A 21,613-nucleotide genomic window follows, 5' to 3' on the forward strand; every position below is an offset into this window, starting at 1 on the left:
TAAACGTAACCGTGTGTGTGTGTTGGCTTAACGTAACCACGTGTGTGTGTTGGCTAAACGTAACCATGTGTGTGTGTGTGTGTGTTGGCTTAACGTAACCACGTGTGTGTGTTGGCTAAACGTAACCATGTGTGTGTGTGTTGGCTTAACGTAACCATGTGTGTGTGTGTTGGCTTAACGTAACCATGTGTGTGTGTTGGCTAAACGTAACCACGTGTGTGTGTTGGCTAAACGTAACCACGTGTGTGTGTTGGCTAAACGTAACAACGTGTGTGTGTTGGCTAAACGTAACCACGTGTGTGTGTTGGCTAAATGTAACAACGTGTGTGTGTTGGCTAAACGTAACCATGTGTGTGTGTTGGCTAAACGTAACCACGTGTGTGTGTGTGTTTATGAGTGTATGTGTGTGTATGAGGGGTCAAACGTATCAGCGAACACACACACAGTGCATTCACTGCGTACTTGATATGTGTAAATTGTGTGTGCAACCATTACCGTGTACTTGCTTTGCGTGCACTGCGCGTGCATTCACTGTGTACTTGTTACACGTGCAATGCGCGTGCAATGCCTGCACATGCCTAGATGTGTGGTTATTAGACGTGCGTGCGTAGACACGTCATGTAATCACAGGGGTCAGAAGTGTCAGCTGTTGAAGCAACAATGCGTCGTGTTATGGACGTGTGACACGTAGCATCGCTATGCTAACTGTGCTTGCTTATCAGACGTGCATGCGTAGACATGCAGGTGTAGTGTATGTGTAGCGTTTGTAACGCGCTGTGCACACGTACTGATAAGATGTGTGAGCGCGTCGTGTGAGTGGAGTGCACAACGTTTGCGCCTCATGTAGCGGGCATGTAGTAACCCTATGTAAAATGTAGGCATGCGCTCACGCGGTTTGATTAGATCTGATGTGTCCTAAGTAGGCGCAAGTGACGCGTTGTAGTGTGGTTGGGTGAAACGTTTGACCCCTCATAGTGTGTGTGTGTGTGTGTGTGTGTTGGCTAAACGTAACCACGTGTGTGTGTTGTTGAAGGAAAAAAACATCAGTTGGTGGTGTTGTACTGACATAGTGCTTTTATTTTGAAAGAGACTGTATCAAACTGTACATTTTCTGTGAAAACAGAAGTGTATTTTGAAAACAGACAATGCATGTAACAGGCTGAAGTTGACACGGCGTCCCAGAACGTCAACAACCAACACACCCAGGGTACCTTGGACGTCATGTGTGGACATGGAAAGTCCATGACCAAACATGTGACGAGGTCACAGTGAGGATGTGATGCCCTCAATCTTCTTCTAAACTTTATTCAATAGTCCTGCTGGCTGAACCCAACCGTGTCACCACCAGCTTGTAATGCAGTGTTAAGAAGTTGTGGTCTCACATTTCTGTGAGATGACGTTGCCAAAAAGACAATAAACAGCCAACTGTGCTTCCTGCCTTCACTTTCACTGTCACACTTCAACATGAACCCCAGCTCTCCAAACGAGCAGGAAATCAACACCTGTAATTACCTGATAATTAAAGGTACGCTATAACACACCCACACATTAGTGCTTAGAACATTTTCACTGACTTAATCTGTTCAACGAAGTGAAGTGCAACAGAGAGCGTGAAGGTACGTCAGACTGTGTGGGATGGGGCGCCATCCTGTGACGTACGTACTCTCTGATAGCTATGTTATCTGTGTCCTAAAACATTATAGCTCTGGATGTGTGTGTGTGTGTGTGTGTGTGTGTGTGTGAGTGAGTGGAGGGATGCATCAGGGTCTGAACTCCAGCTCTGGGCTGCAGCTCATTTGGATCTGTGTTAATGTGATTAGTTTGTCCACCACAGGAGGGACACGTCACAGAGCGCCATCCTCATGTCCAAAAACATTAACACAGCATGACGTCATCTTCATTCTCTCTATACTCTGCACCACAGTACTTAATATACAACACTTGTACACTTGATACAGTACTGACCTACACAACACTACCACACGTCACTTCTGTACCATCCTCCTGTTTACCCTGAGCTCAGTCAGGACTTATGAACATGAGTGTGTCCTGTGTGTGAGCAGCTCTGCAGAGTTTGTAAAGATCCACAGAGATGTTCAGTGTGAAACTTTTTGGGGCTCTGGGCTTGTTTCTCTCTGCAGAACACTACCAGGACCCAAATTCAATTTTGGGCCAAACATTAGAAGTGAGTAAAGGTTGTGCTGAGTCAGGATCAGTGGTAATGTTGGCTCCCAGCTGTCAGCTACACAAAGGAATACAACACAGCCACACTACAGACATCTGACTACACTTACTCCCCCTGCAGGGGTCCAAGGTGGTACAACAGTGAACTATATCCACTGTAGCATTATATATTTACTGCTGCTGATGTACAGATGTGTGCTTGTGTCTCACAGCTGCAGGAACACACAGCACAAACTGTCTCATGTTGGACTCACTCATGACTCACTGACAGGGTATTATTTGGCACCCAGTAGGGATTTCTGTGACATTGAAGGGGACTGTTTGATGCTCCAGATACTTTGCTGTGTACAGGAGAGGCCCAGTGTCAGATATGGATATGTACAGTATAACAGACACGTGAGCCACACACATGCAGTAAGGTTAGGAGCCAGGTAAAAAGCAGCTGTGTGTCTACAGAGCAGAGACCTGACAGTTTCATGGAAACAGAATAAACAGCTTCATATCTGCTGCTTTGGCTGAATTAACTACTGAATGATTATGTGTGGCATTTAGGGAGAGAGAATGTCTGTGTCAACAGAATAACTAAAGCTTGAAATACTGCTTATGTTTGTTTCCTTAACTGCTCCTGTCATCAAATGTTCCACCACACAGTAAAACCTGGATCATTTGGACTGACACAACCTGCAGTAACACATCTCTACACACTTCATCCAGGAAGGCGCTGTGAGTTTTCTTCTGGAGATGCCTCATCATGGCATGACAAACACAAACCTTCAGGTCAGGGAAGAAGAGAAGAAGAAAAAAGAAACCAAAAGGGAGAAAGAAAAAGGAAAGTACCTTTCTTGTGAGTAGCTTCATTTTTGGAGCCTTTGGGGTCTAATAAAAAAAAGATGAGAATTAAACACAGCATATTCTAACATCACGTTACCAACTCTACGTTGTTTGTCCTCGTTAAGGAAAACAACCGCTTTGTCTATCAAGGAGCGAGCAAGACAGCAAGGCTCGATTATCTAAGGTGTCGCACTGCTGCCAACACTCAGTGGGGGTGAGTGTGTGGCAGTGGGGGAGACTTAGGAGGGGCAGGGAGGAGGGGGGGCAACATACTGTGAAGGCAATAGCAGGAAGGAGGGATGCACGAGTCTGTAGAGGAACAATCATCTACTGCCATACTGCAGCGGGCAGGAGAGGAGAGGCAATGCACTGAGATGAAGAGCAGGAGGAGGAGGGTTGCAATGCAGTTCTGTCAAGAGGAGCTGAAGTCAGACTAGCAAAATGCACTACAGGAGATGCAAGAGGCCAGAGAGACAGAGGAGGAAGAGGAGGAGGAGGAGGAGGAGGAGGGCGGGGACAATGCAAAGACTACATGTCAAACTGGCTTCGTTTGTACTTTGTGCCTCATTCGGCCTTCCAGGAAATTACACTTTGGTTTTTCTGTCGTTGAGTTGCTTTTTCCAGAGTGAACCTGGTTTAGGGCTGACCCGAATACTTTGATCGTTGTCATGGTGATCAACGTCCAAATTAATATCTAAATGCTCAATTTTAAATGCATATACTTGCTCCCAAAAATCCCAAATGACACATAAACTAAGATACACTAATCCAACGTGTGTGTGTTGGGGTTATGTTTAGCTGACACACACACATGGTTGTAAATATAACCACGTGTGTGTGTCGGCTAAACGTAACCACGTGTGTATGTCGGCTAAACGTAACCACGTGTGTGTGTCGGCTAAACGTAACCACGTGTGTGTGTCGGCTAAACGTAACCACGTGTGTATGTCGGCTAAACGTAACCACGTGTGTGTGTCAACTAAACTTAACCACGTGTGTGTTGGCTAAACGTAACCATGTGTGTGTGTCGGCTAAACGTAACCACGTGTGTATGTCGGCTAAACGTAACCACGTGTGTGTGTCAGCTAAACTTAACCACGTGTGTGTTGGCTAAACGTAACCATGTGTGTGTGTCGGCTAAACGTAACCACGCGTGTGTGTTGGCTAAATGTAACCACGTGTGTGTGTCTTGTTGAAGGACAAAAACATCAGTTGGTGGTGTTGTACTGACGTAGTGCTTTTATTTTGAAAGAGACTGTATGCAAACTGTACATTTCCTGTGAAAACAGAAGTGTATTTTGAAAACAGACAATGCATGTAACAGGCTGAAGTTGACACGGCGTCCCAGAACGTCAACAACCAACACACCCAGGGTACCTTGGACGTCATATGTGGACGTGGAAAGTCCATGACCAAACGTGGACATGTGACGAGGTCACAGTGAGGATGATGATGGACTGGGACAGTTTGACCACCAGTGATACGGTAGCAAGATGTCGAGAAAGTCAAGTGTATAGAATAGTTTCAAAATTTGTGAAGGCGACCCCCAAAAAGTGGAAATACGCTGAAGCAAACTGCCGAATCTCAAATCTTCAAGGAACTCAGCAAATCAGCTAAAACTATAAAAACAGCTGACTTGTAACATTTTCTTTTTTTTGAGTTGTTATGGTTAAAGTTACTGCGGCCTGCAGCTAACACAGTGACTGTCACATTACTTTAGGTGCGTGGACTGAAAACTGATGTTTTAAAAAGTCTGATGGCCTCATCACTCAGTTCCCTTGGAAGTTTTTTATATGCATGCATTATTCCAAGGTCCCAAATAACCAATAAATTAGACAGCAGTAATCCAACATATTTAATTATGCATCAACATGAATTATTAACAGTTATTGTCAGACAAGGAATTTTAAACTTAGTTTGTGACTCTGGTTTTATCTAATGTCAGTCACCAGCGGTCCAGCACTACACCAACTAGGACAGTCTGACCACAAGTGATACGCCAGCAAGATGTCAAAAAAGTCAAGTGTCTGGAATAGTTTAAAAATCTGTGAATACGAACATCAAAAAGTAGAGATGGGACCCCCTTGTAAACAAGATGGCACCTCTCAAGGGGTTATTCCTAATAAAGAATTTCAATATATGCCGAAGGAAACTGGTGTTTCACACATGTACACTGGGACAAAAAACCTGAAAACTGTGACTGACGTGTTCTTTTTCTACGGCAAATGTTACTGCAACCTGCGTGCTGATAAAGTGACTAATTTCGTGGTTATCTCAGTTGCATTTAAACTGATGTTTCAGAAAAGTCCGACTCCCGTCCTCGTCTCTCGTCGCCCCCTCAGAGCTTCCACTAATGGTGGATATTTCTCCCTGGAGCTTTGATGCCAGTGAGCTGGTATTCGGGACAGCCCTAACCCGTTCAGTAACAAAATTCTCATAATGGATTCTTTTCCCCTCCTCGTAATGATGTGACTGCGGCTACAGAAATAGAGCTGTAACCTCATCGGGCTGGATAAATGATCTCCAAATCTGAAATGAAATTATACTTCTTTCTTCAAATGGGCGCCATTAATTTAAAGTCATTTGGCTGAAATGGGGCCCATCAGAATGACAAAAGGTTTTACTTCCACCCCCAAAAATGTAAATCTTCAACCAGCTCCAAATGGGCCACATAATTTCAGTCATAGCACAGAAAGAGAACTTTTAGTCTCCACACAGGCTGATTTATAATCGAGGAATACCTAATGTCAAGGAAGTGGAAGTTAAGGCCCAAGGATTCATTGTTTCACAGTGACAGGGTCTTTTCTCTGTTCCCTCCAGGAAGCTTTCTGTCCGTCCTGATGTCTCACTGAAGATCACACACTTATCTGATTCGTCCAGGAAGTTTCAGCAAGTGCAAAAACAAGTAGCCGTAACCGACCCCACAGCACGTCACCTGTCAGCCTTCATGGCTGAGAAAACACTCCACTGATCATACCTGACTGTCTCGAGGACTGCGGATTAAAAACTCTCTTTACAATCTGAAATATTTGCTCATGTAAAGGTCGACCAGTGTACAGCTGGTTCTGACCTTCAAACATTAAATGCTTTCTGAGCTAACACTGATCACATCTCTGCAGTTAATTCTCAACACGACTTAGAAATGTCACCACGTCTCAGTTTCATCAAAATGAACAGCTTCAGTTTTTCCTCCTATGACTCTGAAGTATGAATTCAGGCCACAGACACGTCCTCCCGTTCCACACAGAGGAACTCTGTTGCTTTCCTTCATGGCTCACATTTGTTGATTGATGTCCTATTTTGCCTCCGAACTGCACTGAACTGAGTAAACCAGGCCTGGCCTGCTTTGCTGTACTTGACAACTGCCATTGTGAGGGATGGTGACTGCGCCGAGTAGAAGTCTGGGAGCGATATTGTAATCTGTCTCTGTCAGCCCAAAAAAAAAGGGAAATGGCTCCTAAGATAGATGGAAAGTATTCGTCGTGACCATGAACTGTTGTAGACAGGTGACTTAAACTCTATAATCTGCCTGAATCCATGAAAGGCAATTTTTCCTCCCTCTTCTGCGCGCGGCAATCTCTCTGTGTCAGGGCTAAGCCCGGGCTTAGCCCCGCGGCCAGGCAGCCTGTCGAACATCTGAGCACCTGATCCTGGCATTAAAACCACAGCAGCTTTGGTTTGCAGGCTTTGCTTTGCTGGCAGCGGGGATCTCATAATGCGAGCTAATTACTAGCGCTGTGCAGAATAAATTCTCCTGGCTTTGCAGCGGAGGAGTAAAAACAAAAGGAAAAAAACACCCTGGTCTTTGTGTTAGAAAACAAAGGTATGTTTTGTTCAATGAGTACAGGGATTTTCCCCTAAATGTTTCTTGCTCTGTTGGGTGTGCTCCCAGGCTGCCTGCATCAGCAGACCATTAGACACGTCTGCCATGTAGAGCCTGAAAGCAGCAGCTTACCGCCTTCGTGATTGTGTCACAGTGGTAAACAATTATGCGTCAACCTCTCCATCAGGCCTTTTACACTGATACGGCAGCTTTAAACCTTTTTTTCCTGGAGCTGGTAATTAGAGGTGTGATGGGATTCCACAGGAGGACTGAATGGCCTTTTATAAAGCACTATCCCCTCCTTATAAACTTATTAGCCATGGACTGGTGGACTGCACAGGGAGGAGGGAATGTAGCGTCAACTGTTCTTACACATCGTGCATTAGCTGTACCTGCAGTTACACAGATCTTTACTACCTTTAGATCGACAATGATGTGAGGTATTTATTCATTTAGACAGAGCTCTAATTATCAGCCTGATCATTTCTCCTTTAGCTGATGATAATCTTTGGGTTTGGACCGCTCCTGTTGGCTGCAGCAGTATCAGTGCAAACATCCCTGCTCCTTTTCATTCACCCGCTCCTCTCCCCCGCCCTCCTATCAGTCTCTCTTTCAGTCCGTCTTGAGTGCCCTCGTACGTTTGGCTGCCTTTTGCCATTACCCTCTTCAATATTCCTCTCTTCGCTGCCCTTGCCGTTCCTCCTCCCGCTAGACATTGAAGCGTGATCAATATTTTTGTCATAACTCAGGGGAGAGTCACCTCTGCGACGACATTAAAATTCCTCGCTCTGTGCAATATAGTCCCCATCCAAATTTCCTGGCTCGGAAAGGATAGGGCCATTACCTAGAATACTAAAAGAGCCACGAGACCTTCCTGTGGGCAAGGATGTCCCTTTACTCCAGCACATTTCTCTGTTTGCATCCTTGTAGAAAGTAGCTCCCAGAAAAAAATAAGAGGAGTAGGAGGGAGTGGATATTACAGTTTGTATTTCAGAGCTGCTTATTCAAGTGTGCTGCAAGTCTTGTACATAACGGAGCAATAGCGAGGCCCACTGGGAGCAGTGTTAGCATCAATATTCTGCTGCTAAGCTAGTGGAAACATATTCTGTGTTTGCAGTGTGAGACCCGGGATCTGCACTTCTTTCCAATCTCCTGTCGTAAGCAAATCCCTCCAAGTGGGTCGGCCATTTGCAATGCTACCTTCCCTCTTCCTTCACCTCTCCCTCTTTCTCTCTCCGTGACCCATCCGTCTCTTTCCCCCGCAGCCATTCCTCCATCCCACGCTCATTACCTTATGCCCATTAATCCCATTAAGTAGCCATTAAACAAGTGCTGATAACACCAAATGAACGTCAGGCTCTGACAGCTAATAACTACAGTCCCACCTCGGCACATTCAACCCTGGCAAGGAGAAAAGGAGGTGCAGAGGGAAGCAGGGGTGTGTGTGTGTGTGTGTGTGTGTGTGGCATTGTGTAGTAACTCCAGCTGTGGACAAAGACAGAGAGGACAGAGAGGTGGAGACAGGAGGAAGCCAAACATGTAAATATACTGCTGTACTGTGTATATTTACTGGTGTCCGCTGGTTCAGACGAGACAGAGGGCATCATTCAGCTCAGAAGCAAAGTGTTGGGATTTTTTACTCTGATCATCACTTGGATTTAAGAGCAGAGAGAAGGAGGGAGCTTTGCCAAACCAACCGTGGGAGCAGCGTGAAATAAAAGGATTGTATCCGAAGAAGCAGGCCGAGCTAAGGCAGCCATAGCGGCTGTTCAAGAAGCACACTAAATTTAAGGTTGGCGATGCGTTCAGGGCCTTTTCAGGCACCGGCTCCTCTCTTGCAGGGGGGAGATGGAGGTGGCAAGGGGAAGATGGGGGAGATGGGAGATCACTAGCAGCTCACTCTGGTTGAGCTTCAAACCAGAAGCCTGCTCGCGGTCACCGTCCTCGTTGCTGCTCGGCTTGAGTGATGAGGAAGGACAAGGTTATGGCGGAGAGGGGAGTCGCAGCTGTAGTCTGTGCCGTTCATTCATCAAGTGTGCACACACACACACACACACACACACACACATACACACACATACACCAGAGGAGTCACACTCATGCTCCTGCAAACAGAAACACACCTTTCCTTCACTGATTCCCTACCGCTGTCTCACACACACTCGTTTATCAGTGCAGCTTCGTGTGGACGTTAGTTAGCAGGGCGGCTAGATTAGAAACGTCTCTATGTCCTCACTGTGGAGGAACTTTACAGCATCAACTTCTGTCTGACCAGCTGGTCAACCGGGTGAAAGGAGTTTAATTTGTTTGACCAATCGGTGCGATGGGTGCACAGGGCTCAAATACTAAGGAGTCCCGAGGAGAGGACGGAGGAGGAAGGAGGGAGGTCAAAGGAGACATAAAGCGATCACTGTACTGATGACTTCATCTTTCATCCATGCAGGAGGATGTTCAAAGAAAAGACAAAAAACTAAAGCAGTGATACTCAACTTTCGGCCTGTGGGCCAAATCTGGCCCATGACAGGCTGCCAGGTGGTTCGCCGACCATTTTCTGATTGACATTTACATGAACAATATTTCAAAACTTCTCCCTGACTTTTCAAGGAGTCGTAGACATTTTTTTTTTATTACGGTACTTGCACATGATTGTAATTACAGCTAGCTAACACACGTGGAGGAAGAGACGGAAAGGAAACGTATGTGTTGGTAAACAAACATCACACATGGAAGCATTTTAAGTTGTGTCCCACCGGGCGAGAATAAAATAAATGTGCAGAGTGAATTACATATAAAGTCGTTGTAAAGATGCAATTAGATGCGAATTCCTGCTGGACGGCGCAAAGGACGTGATGTCAATGACACAAATCATGCAATACACATGAATTAAGCTGCGTGGATGAAGCGAGTTGCACAATTTCACGTCATATGTTTGAAAAATCCAAACTTCAGCAACCGAGTCGCGCCACAATAGCCAGTCACTATTGACATGACGCCAAGGACATACCAGAAGTTATCGGAAGTTCATTCATCAATTCAGAAATTTTACGCATATATGACGTGAGTTATTTGTGCAAATGCAGCGAATCGGCACAAAATATTCCAGCATTCAAACTCATGTGAGTAACGTGATGCAAAAGTTTGCATAGTGTTTGGTGTGAACATGACATTAGAGCTACGTTACATCGACAGCTGTAAAAAATAAATTTGTCGTTATGTTACATTACATTATGTGATGTTTTTTTTTTTTTACTAATTCCAGGACTTTTCCCAGCCTGAAGAATGTGATTTTGAAATTCCATGATTTTTTCAGGTTTTCCATAACCATGGAAACCTGGTTTTGGGGTAGCGGATACCTAGACCCCCTGAAACTGGTCCAGGCTGAGCCCTGAATATCCTCAGATCCTATGCACGGCCCTGTGCACACCTGAACTGAGCGGAGGTGCTATTTGCTCATTAACTGGCCTCCTGTCGTTTTACAAAAGTGAAGAAAGCAGGTTGAGTATCTCTGCACTGAGGGATGAAGAGAAATTAGAAGAAGACAATGTGTGATGGAAAACAGAGAAATTGTTGGAGGGCAGGAACAGGTAATGGCAGAATGAAAAGATATCATTTAAGGAAGAACAAACACATTAAAATGACTGATTAATACAGGAGGAATAAGTTGGTAAATGACAGGAGAAAGTTTTCTGAGACAGGAAAGGAGGGCATGACGAAGGTACAGATACTGGGAGAGAGTCAAAGAGTGATTACAAATCAAAACAGATGGAAATAAAGAAGAAAGGGACATAAATATATAATGTAAAAAACTTTGACAAAGGAAGATGGAAAGAGTCAGGAAACAAAGCATGAATGAGTCAGTGAATGAAGGACAGAAGAAAAGGAGGAAGGAAAGGAGAAAGTGGAAGAACAGATAAAAGAAGCAGGAAGAGAGAAGAGGGATGAAGTCATGGATTATAAATGGCTTGTCCCGAATGTGTCAGGAGTGTTTGCTCTCGTCTCTCTTCGATGGAGGGACCTGCTAAATCAATCGGAAGTTTTTTGCCCACACAGTGGACCAGCGGTCATGATCAGTGTAATTTCCTCTCATGCTGGCACATTTGTAGCTTGCGGCAAATCTCATCTCTTCCCTCCCCCGTCTCCCTCCCCACCCTCCATCCACTGTTGCTCCGCGGCTAAATTAGCATGGCTGGTGCTAATTTGATGAGGTGTGTAGGCGGAGGAGAAGAGCAATCATTCTGCATTTAGACAAACTCGCTGCACTATCATGCTGTCACCGTTTATCACCTCTAACAGGCCACGTTCATGCCACAGTGAGCCAACCACTATTCAGCCACTGCCATTTGTTGATAAGAGTCACTAAAGGACACTGGGAAGTCTTTAAGGGATGACATCATCACGCAGTCCTGATGATCAGATTCACTCAGATTGTGTCTTATGAAAAGTAATGCATCACATTTTATACCTAATGAACAGGTAGTCTGTGTTTAACCCGCATATTTTGGAAGGCTGCGATCATGTGACCAGTGTACTCATGGGCGTAAACAGGAAGCATTCGTGAGCGGTCTGTAAGGAGGCAGGTTGGGGCGGTGGATAGGTCACAAAAAACAGGACTTCCCCCGAGAGACCGATGTTTGGAAATGTGTGAACTCTGAGTCATTCTGAGGTCTGACATCACCCTGCGTCTCTCCCTGAACCTAAACTCAGTTATAGGGATACACAATATATTCAATACGTAACAACTCATAACTGGTAGGCTATCAATATATGAAACACTGTTCAGTGTCTGTAACATTCACTCAGTGTGATCAATAAGACAAAGCATGTTGGTCTGTTGTGCCGATATGATTGTGCATCCTTACTCCATTACGTGACTGTATGTTAAGGACATAACGTCATGCGTGAGGTGCTAATTTGTAGGATATTGTACAAACTGTTCTATGTGGAAACATGTCGACAGATTCAAGCGTGTGGTTTGATGAGCCCTCTGGTTTCTAACATTTGTTTCTATCCTGCAGGGCAGCTTCATTTATGGGCTCAGCTGTAACACTGTGTTACAGTTTTGACCATGACACCATCAAAATGGCGTCCATCTGGGCAACATCATCAAAATAAATGATTTTTTTTTTTTTTAATAACAATTTGAGGAAAGTGTTTTGTGTTCAGTTTAATGTGTCCATATTCTTTATGTATACAGTATTTCAGTGGGTGAATCTGGAGACCAACTCATACCAAGAGCCAAATTCTAAATGCCTCCAAAGTCTCCAGTGAATCCCAAGTTTTCTTAACATATTTTCTTATTGGCTCAAAATCAATATATTGTTTTAGTTTGTAATAATAACCTGGTTTGAGTCATTTAATTGTAACATGTCAAACTGTCAGAAATAAGACAGAACCATGGAGCTCTGTGGTGAGGTCACGTATCCTCGCAAATCCGTTCATATGACATCTGACAAATGGCGTCATGTCCTTAATGTAAAGTTACATAATTAATGTAGAGCTGTGAAGGTCAGGTTTAGGAAGTGAAACAAGGTGAGGATGAAGCTTTAAATGAGGTCATATGTTTCTGCATATTGTGACCACCACCCCAACCTGCCTCCACCCACTGGTCACATGATCACAGCCTAACAAATTGGGTGCATTCTTTTTTGAAGGAAACCATACAAAGAGTTTCTGAGAGCAGCCTGGGTCAGGTCATGTACCTGGAGGTAGATTTAATTTGCAGTAAAAGACGAGACCCTGTGGTGCTCCTCTCGGCTGATGTCTCAGACTTCATTAATTATACTGTTTAAATTAAATTGACCTGAGTTGATGTAGCTGTGTCTGGAGACAGATGTCACAAGTGACTTGTAGTGTTTCAGTCACAGTTGGGACTAGAACATTGTCTGTAAAAATATTTGATGAGTATCAACAAGAAGAACACAGATACAAGTTCCCCACATGAACTCAAACATGTTATGATTGTCAGCTGCAGTTACTGAAGAGTTCAAACTACTGTAGTTTGTTTACGGCCTGGTTGTGGTGACGTTAAGTCATGTGACCGTGGTGTAGTTTGTTTACGGCCCGGTTGTGGCGGTGACGTTAAGCCATGTGACCGTGGTGTAGTTTGTTTACGGCCCGAATGTGGTGACGTTAAGTCATGTGACTGTGGTGTAGTTTGTTTACAGCCTGATTGTGGTGACGTTAAGTCATGTGACCGTGATGTAGTTTGTTTACGGCCCGGTTGTGGCGGTGACGTTAAGTCATGTGACGTGGTGTAGTTTGTTTACAGCCTGGTTGTGGCGGTGACGTTAAGTCATGTGACGTGGTGTAGGTTGTTTACAGCCTGGTTGTGGCGGTGACGTTAAGTCATGTGACTGTGGTGTAGTTTGTTTACGGCCCAGTTGTGGTGACGTTAAGTCATGTGACCGTGGTGTAGTTTGTTTACGGCCCGGTTGTGGTGACGTTAAGTCATGTGACCGTGGTGTAGTTTGTTTACGGCCCGGTTGTGGTGACGTTAAGTCATGTGACCGTGGTGTAGTTTGTTTACGGCCCGGTTGTGGCGGTGACGTTAAGCCATGTGACCGTGGTGTAGTTTGTTTACGGCCCGAATGTGGTGACGTTAAGTCATGTGACTGTGGTGTAGTTTGTTTACAGCCTGATTGTGGTGACGTTAAGTCATGTGACCGTGATGTAGTTTGTTTACGGCCCGGTTGTGGCGGTGACGTTAAGTCATGTGACGTGGTGTAGTTTGTTTACAGCCTGGTTGTGGCGGTGACGTTAAGTCATGTGACGTGGTGTAGGTTGTTTACAGCCTGGTTGTGGCGGTGACGTTAAGTCATGTGACTGTGGTGTAGTTTGTTTACGGCCCAGTTGTGGTGACGTTAAGTCATGTGACCGTGGTGTAGTTTGTTTACGGCCCGGTTGTGGTGACGTTAAGTCATGTGACCGTGGTGTAGTTTGTTTACGGCCCGGTTGTGGTGACGTTAAGTCATGTGACCGTGGTGTAGTTTGTTTACGGCCCGGTTGTGGTGACGTTAAGTCATGTGACCGTGGTGTAGTTTGTTTACGGCCGGGTTGTGGTGACGTTAAGTCATGTGACCGTGGTGTAGTTTGTTTACGGCCTGGTTGTGGCAGTGACGTTAAGTCATGTGACCGTGGTGTAGTTTGTTTACGGCCCGGTTGTGGCGGTGACATTAAGTCATGTGACCGTGGTGTAGTTTGTGTACGGCCTGGTTGTGGCAGTGACATTAAGCCATGTGACTGTGGTGTAGTTTGTTTACGGCCTGGTTGTGGCGGTGACGTTATGTGACGTGGTGTAGTTTGTTTACGGCCCGGTTGTGGTGACGTTAAGTCATGTGACTGTGGTGTAGTTTGTTTACAGCCTGGTTGTGGTGACGTTAAGTCATGTGACGTGGTGTAGTTTGTTTACGGCACAGTTGTGGCGGTGACGTTAAGTCATGTGACCGTGGTCTAGTTTGTTTACAGCCCGGTTGTGGCGGTGACGTTAAGTCATGTGACCGTGGTGTAGTTTGTTTACAGCCCGGTTGTGGCAGTGACATTAAGTCATGTGACCGTGGTGTAGTTTGTGTACGGCCTGGTTGTGGCAGTGACATTAAGCCATGTGACTGTGGTGTAGTTTGTTTACGGCCTGGTTGTGGCGGTGACGTTATGTGACGTGGTGTAGTTTGTTTACGGCCCGGTTGTGGTGACGTTAAGTCATGTGACTGTGGTGTAGTTTGTTTACAGCCTGGTTGTGGTGACGTTAAGTCATGTGACGTGGTGTAGTTTGTTTACGGCACAGTTGTGGCGGTGACGTTAAGTCATGTGACCGTGGTGTAGTTTGTTTACAGCCCGGTTGTGGCGGTGACGTTAAGTCATGTGACCGTGGTGTAGTTTGTTTATGGACTAATGTTAGCTTTTTACTCCTGCTAATTGAATTTAGGCTTTAATAATCATAAAGTGGAGACGCTAACTTCATGAAAACATCGTCCCTGCAGAACTCTTATTATTATTATTGCTTTCATGAAGGAGCTGTTGAATCCCACAGCTCAGACACATTTTCAGATATTTCAGCGTCTTATAACACCGAATTCAAATCTCCTCATTTTCTTATGATCAGTGTTTGTGACAGATTCTGTTGATATTTGTCTTCTTTTACTGGAGGAGGTCTCTCAAACTATGATTCCACTGACGGGTCCTTCAGACGTTTCTGTGCAGGTCTGACACTAACGGAGAATTCATTCGAATTTACTGTGATGAGATTTACTGTGTTTTCATAATAACACAGCTCATACAATAATTCATTTTAAGAATAATTCTACACAATTTCAGATCAAATTAAACTGAAATCTTTTTTTTCATGTTCCCTCTGTCCAGTAATAATAATATAATTGGTTGGCTGAGAAACATTTTGACAAGTGTTGTCCTCCTCTCCTCTCCTCTCCTCCATTTTTTTTTTTTGTGTTCCTTTTCCTGCAGTATATTAAAGAGCAGAGCCGTCACGCTGTTTACTTCATGAATGTGATTAATGTTGGGGCACACACACACACACACACACAGAAAGTAATGAATGAGCAAGTCGGAGAGCTCACGCGATGTCACTGTGTGGACCTGACAGCCGTGACACAGTCGGGCCCTCTCTGCTAACAGCAGCCCCTGACACAGTTAGCTCGATGTGCTCATCCTCCTCCTCCTCAGTGTGCACGTCTTCATCACAGACTGTGATGATTAATGTAGAGGAATACAGTAAAGAAAATATCTGACCTGTTTATGAACATCCATGTGAGTGATTTAAAGTTTTTGTGTTGGCTTTGAGGTTTTTGCTGACGTCAGCTGGAGGATTATAATCATTATAAATATCATTATGTGCATGTGGAGCTCCTGCCAGAGAGTTCTGTCATTTAACTATTTTATGACATCACATTAGAAAAATGGAGAAAACATAAAAGCCATAAATTCAGATGAGTGTCAGAGCGGCCTGTTTAAATCCTGATTTGTAAAGGTCTGTAAATCACACTGGGCTGTCGCCAACCAGAGCTGAGGACAAATCAAATTGAAGAAATAGAAGTGGTCTCCAAAATGGACTCATGACGAAACCTTACCAAACAGCCGAACAAATGGTCGGCAGGTCAGGAAGGACGAGCAGTTTCAGCTGTTCTGCAGCCGCAGCAGGTTTAATAAAACACACTTAGTCATGGTGAAGCCCCCCCCCCCCCCCCACACAGGAGCTGTGCTATCCCACTTGCACAGATCTCCATATAATGGGTTATGCCATTATGGGCTCAGCAGAAAAAGAAAAAGAAAAGCTCCATGGCAGCATTCAGAAAAACATAAGCTGTGGTTCACTGCTGCACATTCCTGCAGTCTGTTTCCCTGTGTGTTCAGCATACCAAACATTAGCACGGCTACCCAGTTCACCTGTTACACCATCACCAGGACAGGCAGGCAGCCAATCAGCAGCAAGATACAGTACGTCATCCCTCCGGGTTTTATCAGCCACCTCTAAACCTGTCTCCAAAGTCAGAGCAGCAGTGTGTAAAAGGTTAACGTTGGATTGATCAGACGAGCCAAACAAAGGTTTCATTCTGATGATCTGAATCATCTCTGATGTGTTTTACAGGAAACTCATCTGCTGTCCACCTTTAAGGTCCAGTGTGAAGGATTCAGGGCGATATATAGGCAGAAATATAACATTCATAACTATCTCCTCATTAATCATTAATCCAGTCTCTGCAGGATAACAGTGAATGCAAATTCAGCCACTCCCTTTGAATTCTGTCTGATCGCAGTGACTTCACTGTTTGACCTGCAGTCGGAGCTCTGGCGGAAGGCAGAGAGGCCCAGCTTAGCGTTGCTGCTTTGCCACCTGATGACGGTCCCCGCGGCAGCAGTGTCCGTCTACGGCGCTTTTTATGACGCTGTAGCACAAAAGAGCTGTCACACCGACGATGTCGCAACGGTACTTGAGTACGGAGCAACATTACCCATGAGAGCTGAGCGACAGCAGAGTGGATCAGAAATCATAAAACCTAATCAGCCCCTTCAGGATGTTGCAATCACAATAATTAATGCAAATTTAGCCAATCCCTGTTCATTCTGAGCGATCTTGCGATTCTGTCCAGTCACTGCAAATCTGACTCACTGGATCGTAGAGCTGCGTGCAGCGTAATGATTCTGTGTTTATGATGAGTCGGCTGCTGCAGGACCGGAGCTCTGAGACTGAGTCACACACACAGTGACAGAGCTAACTGTTAGCATCTCACGGCTAACGTTACTCAACAGTTATTAGCAGGTTTAATGACTGAGTTGTCTGCATCTGCTGTGAGGCTTCGGCCCGAGTGACAAAATATTTTAGTATTTTTTTCCCGTTAATATTTTTTCTGGGGCGTCCGCTGTGAGGGTCAGAGGGCAGAGGGATGTCGTCTGCTGTAAAGCCTCTGAGGTTAATTGTGAGATGTGACATTGGGCTTTATAAATAAAATTGAATTTAAGAAATCACGTTGTGCTGTGTTAGCTTGTGCTAACTGCGCAAAGAGGAAAGATGGAGAGCAGCTCATGGAGGCGCTCAAAAACAGATTTAAAGTCTGTGGGTAACACTGATGGTCATAATAATACGCTCCTCATCCAAAATCGCATCACAGCTATTTCACTGGACCTTTAAAGTTTATCAGTACAGCTGAAGATCAAATGTTTTTAATAAAACCTGGAGGGAGAATGTGTGTACCTCTTCCCACTGACTGAACCAGTGCTCACATCCAGAGAAGTAACAGTAAAATTATCTTTACTTTGCAGAAAGTGTCAAAGAAGACACCTGCAGTTATCATGTGTAGAAAATAAATGCAGGTTTATGATATTTAATATTTAACAGAAGAGGTAAGAGTTGAAGAACAGACTTGGATCAGATTTGTACACACAGGACGGTGCGTACTAATATTTCGTACACTCAGAACACACACCTGCCCAACTAAATACACGGCCAGAGAAATTACTCACATCCACTGTGAAAACTAAGATATGTCAGTATATAACATGCAACAGGCTCAAATGTCACAGCGAATCACTTCAATCAGTTCCTGTTGAAAAACACAAGGTGAAACTTGGCCAATTCACGTCTGTCCAATTAGCTCCCGTCAGTTTTGGGAAGAAGTTGTTGTATTATTCATAGTCTTTGATGGATATGGAGGGTCGCCCCAGTTTGCTAATGCCGTAAAGACTTTGTTCCCAATGTGAGAACATTTAACACAGAAACCTCTGACATGTGTCTTTATGGGGGCGTCCATTCAGGGAGAGGTCACTAAATATTATATTAACATCATCATCATCATCATCATCATCAGATCATATTCAGCAGCACTGAGAGGTGCATTACCTTGACCACCAAAACAAGCACTCAGGATACTGTGTGGATACCAAGGAATGTAGCCAAGGAGCATCACACTAACTACAGCTAACTGACATGTTATCTGACTGTTGTTGTGTGGCTGGGGCTCAGAGTGCAGGGACGGGGGGTGTTAAGTAAATTAAATCAAATAGAAAATAAAAGGAAATGAGGTTTCGGGGTCTGAAACACCTGAAATAACCTGAGTCTATGTTTAGCAGGTGGAGCGAGGGCAGAATTACCTTTGATGACCTCTGCAAAGGGCGAATGAAAGAGATCAACAGATTGAGAACCAAAGACAGTGAGATGATTAAACACAAAGCAACAGAGTTTTAGTCACATCTGTAAAAATATACGTGAACTTTCCTTCTTCTTCTTTTAATCAATACAAACCTGTCTCTGTGGAAACCTTGATTCACCCTTAAAAAGGTGTTTAGAGGAAGTAATGAAATGCAGAAACATCACATGACCGTGTTCAGGATATTGTTTGGCTACATTCCTGTCTTATCCGACTGAGTCTTGGTGGCAGCTCCTACCTTTAAAGTTCGGTCGGATTCTGGCGTCGTAACCCGAAACTTTGCCCATGAGTTTGTCCAGGAACTCGGAGGGCGGCATCGGAGAGGCTGCTTTCCTCGCGGCTGCTTCTTTGGACGCTGCCAAGCTGGAAGACAGACAGGTAAAGGCGGTCAGAGGATGTGATGTATGTGAGGCTGGAAGACAGACAGGTAAAGGCAGTCAGAGGATGTGATGTATGTGAGACTGGAAGACAGACAGGTAAAGGCGGTCAGAGGATGTGATGTATGTGAGGCTGGAAGACAGACAGGTAAAGGCAGTCAGAAGATGTGATGTATGTGAGGCTGGAAGACAGACAGGTAAAGGCAGTCAGAGGATGTGATGTATGTGAGGCTGGAAGACAGACAGGTAAAGGCAGTCAGAAGATGTGATGTATGTGAGGCTGGAAGACAGACAGGTAAAGGCAGTCAGAGGATGTGATGTATGTGAGACTGGAAGACAGACAGGTAAAGGCAGTCAGAAGATGTGATGTATGTGAGGCTGGAAGACAGACAGGTAAAGGCAGTCAGAGGATGTGATGTATGTGAGGCTGGAAGACAGACAGGTAAAGGCAGTCAGAAGATGTGATGTATGTGAGGCTGGAAGACAGACAGGTAAAGGCAGTCAGAGGATGTGATGTATGTGAGACTGGAAGACAGACAGGTAAAGGCAGTCAGAAGATGTGATGTATGTGAGGCTGGAAGACAGACAGGTAAAGGCAGTCAGAGGATGTGATGTATGTGAGGCTGGAAGACAGACAGGTAAAGGCGGTCAGAAGATGTGATGTATGTGAGGCTGGAAGACAGACAGGTAAAGGCGGTCAGAAGATGTGATGTATGTGAGGCTGGAAGACAGACAGGTAAAGGCAGTCAGAGGATGTGATGTATGTGAGACTGTGATTGGATCGTAATGAGACAGAAGTTGTGACAGGCGGAGAGATGAGTGTGCGTTCGGACTGGAGTCATAATACATCAACATTCTTCACATCCAGAGTTATTCATCATCTGTAACAGAAGCCTGGCAGAGACACAAGCACCCCAGACAAGAGAGGGGTCAAAGGTCACAGCAGCCTGAGAGTAGAGCGCTCATACACTCTGTCCTCTCTGGACCAAATTGCTGCTTCCCTCTCTCTTTTTAAACGCCTCAATACCACCTCCATTAACCCTTTAAACTCTGCAACAGAAACAGTGCGACACTGCCTACATTTATTGTGATGTCACTTCCTGGAGTATGTTCAAACGATTCATATCCCTAAAAAATGTCCGACCTGAGTTTAAAGGTTCAGTGAGTCAATAAGAAGAAGCCTTCACTTTCTGCTGCTAAAATAATGAATGGTTTTTATTTTAGATCTATTGAAACAGATCAACACGCAGACATCCATCTCCCACAGCTGTCTGTTTTTAAAGGCTTAAAGATGCTTCAAATTATAAACCTCAGTTAATCACTGACGACCTACAGGTGTAAGTAACAAGTCCGACCAGGACAACAGTCGTGTCCTCCAGCAGTAACCATCTGATCTCACTGAGAGACGACTGCTTCATGTTTAATGTTTCACCACAACATCATAAGGAAATAAATCACACGTGTTTTTTATCATTTGCCACAGGCACAAACACCATCCATGCTGTCAATGCACCATGCTAACCAAGCTAGCAGCTAACATAAGGTTAGCTCCGCCCTCTCATCCAAATATGGTCACTTCTGGCTCAAACAATCCAAAATCCAAACTCAAGGCCTCAAAAAAGAAGCCCACAAACCAAATGTCACGTTGGATACGTCCATTATTTAATACAGAGTATGACTGAGATTCATTCATTCATTCATTGTTCACAGTATCTCTTTCCTCCTGGAGGATATCCCAGCATGCACTGGGAGGACCTGGACCTGTCCACATCAAGAGCTCAGATTCATTGATCATCATTTCATTTAGTTTTATTTGATTTAATAAGGCAATAAATGAAGAGCGTTGTCAATCCGCGCTGACATCACACACTGACGCTGTGGCTCGTGAACCAGCTGCGCGTCACATTGATCTCACTATAAGGCCATCACGCTCATTAGATGATCTAACGCCATCATGACAAAGACTCAGGATGACCTTTAGTCTACAGACAGACACTGACTGCACTCAGTCACACACACACACACACACACACACACACACACGCACACACAGGTGATGGATCCAGACGGCCCATGTACGTGAACATCATCAATAAGAATGAAGAGAGATCACTAATTGGCTCCCTCGTTACCACGGCGATACCATGGCGATAAAAGATGTCTGACATGTTACATACAGTAAACGTCAGCACCATGGTCTTTGAACTGAACCTGAGAGGATCTTCATCAACAAAGAGCTTCACCATGAAGCCAAAGTGTCCCTGAATCACTGAACATGTTCAAACTAGAATCACCACCTTAGAACACCACTCAAGTTTCTCTGACAGTTTCCGTCCATGTCTGTGACATAAATGACAAACGTTGTCATAATTAGCACATGAATTCTTTGGTAATGGTTTTGTGAGGTCACAGTGACCTCTGACCACAAAATTCAACTTATTTAACACCAAATATGAAGAAATTCCCTCCCTGTCTAGAAGTATTTTCACTTCCCAAAAATGTCCTGACTTACCAAAAGGTAGAAGGAAATCCTAGTGTAATGATGCTATATTTGCACAGCCATAAGTTCAGGTCATATCAGGTAATGACGTGATGATGAGGGAGACAGAAGGTTCATGAATGTTCTCAATATTATGGTTTTAATTTTGATCTGTTTAAACAGAATCATTTGAACAACAGCCTCCCTCGGCCGTCGGCTGGATGCTGGTTTTTAAAGGGTTAAACTGACTTTTAGAAACTGTCCT

The 21,613-nt window shown here is 44.6% G+C and overlaps 1 protein-coding gene across 6 annotated transcripts in view; it reads right to left on the bottom strand.

Moving 5' to 3' along the window:
- Positions 1–21,613, bottom strand: part of glra1 (glycine receptor, alpha 1) — a 164,116-nt gene that overhangs the window by 104,912 nt on the left and 37,591 nt on the right. For 3 of the 6 annotated variants that reach the window (XM_078169608.1, XM_033620686.2, XM_033620678.2), the window contains exon 2: positions 18,731–18,855. In XM_078169608.1, coding sequence (XP_078025734.1) covers positions 18,731–18,855 — 125 coding nt within the window. Of the gene's footprint in view, positions 1–3,021; positions 3,110–8,055; positions 8,064–9,074; positions 9,085–10,197; positions 10,207–18,730; positions 18,856–21,613 lie in introns of those variants that run through there. The other 3 variants (XM_078169610.1, XM_078169609.1, XM_078169607.1) reach the window with 3 other exon arrangements.

The sequence above is a fragment of the Epinephelus lanceolatus genome, chromosome 7 (assembly GCF_041903045.1).
Source record: "Epinephelus lanceolatus isolate andai-2023 chromosome 7, ASM4190304v1, whole genome shotgun sequence".
NCBI lineage: Eukaryota > Metazoa > Chordata > Actinopteri > Perciformes > Serranidae > Epinephelus > Epinephelus lanceolatus.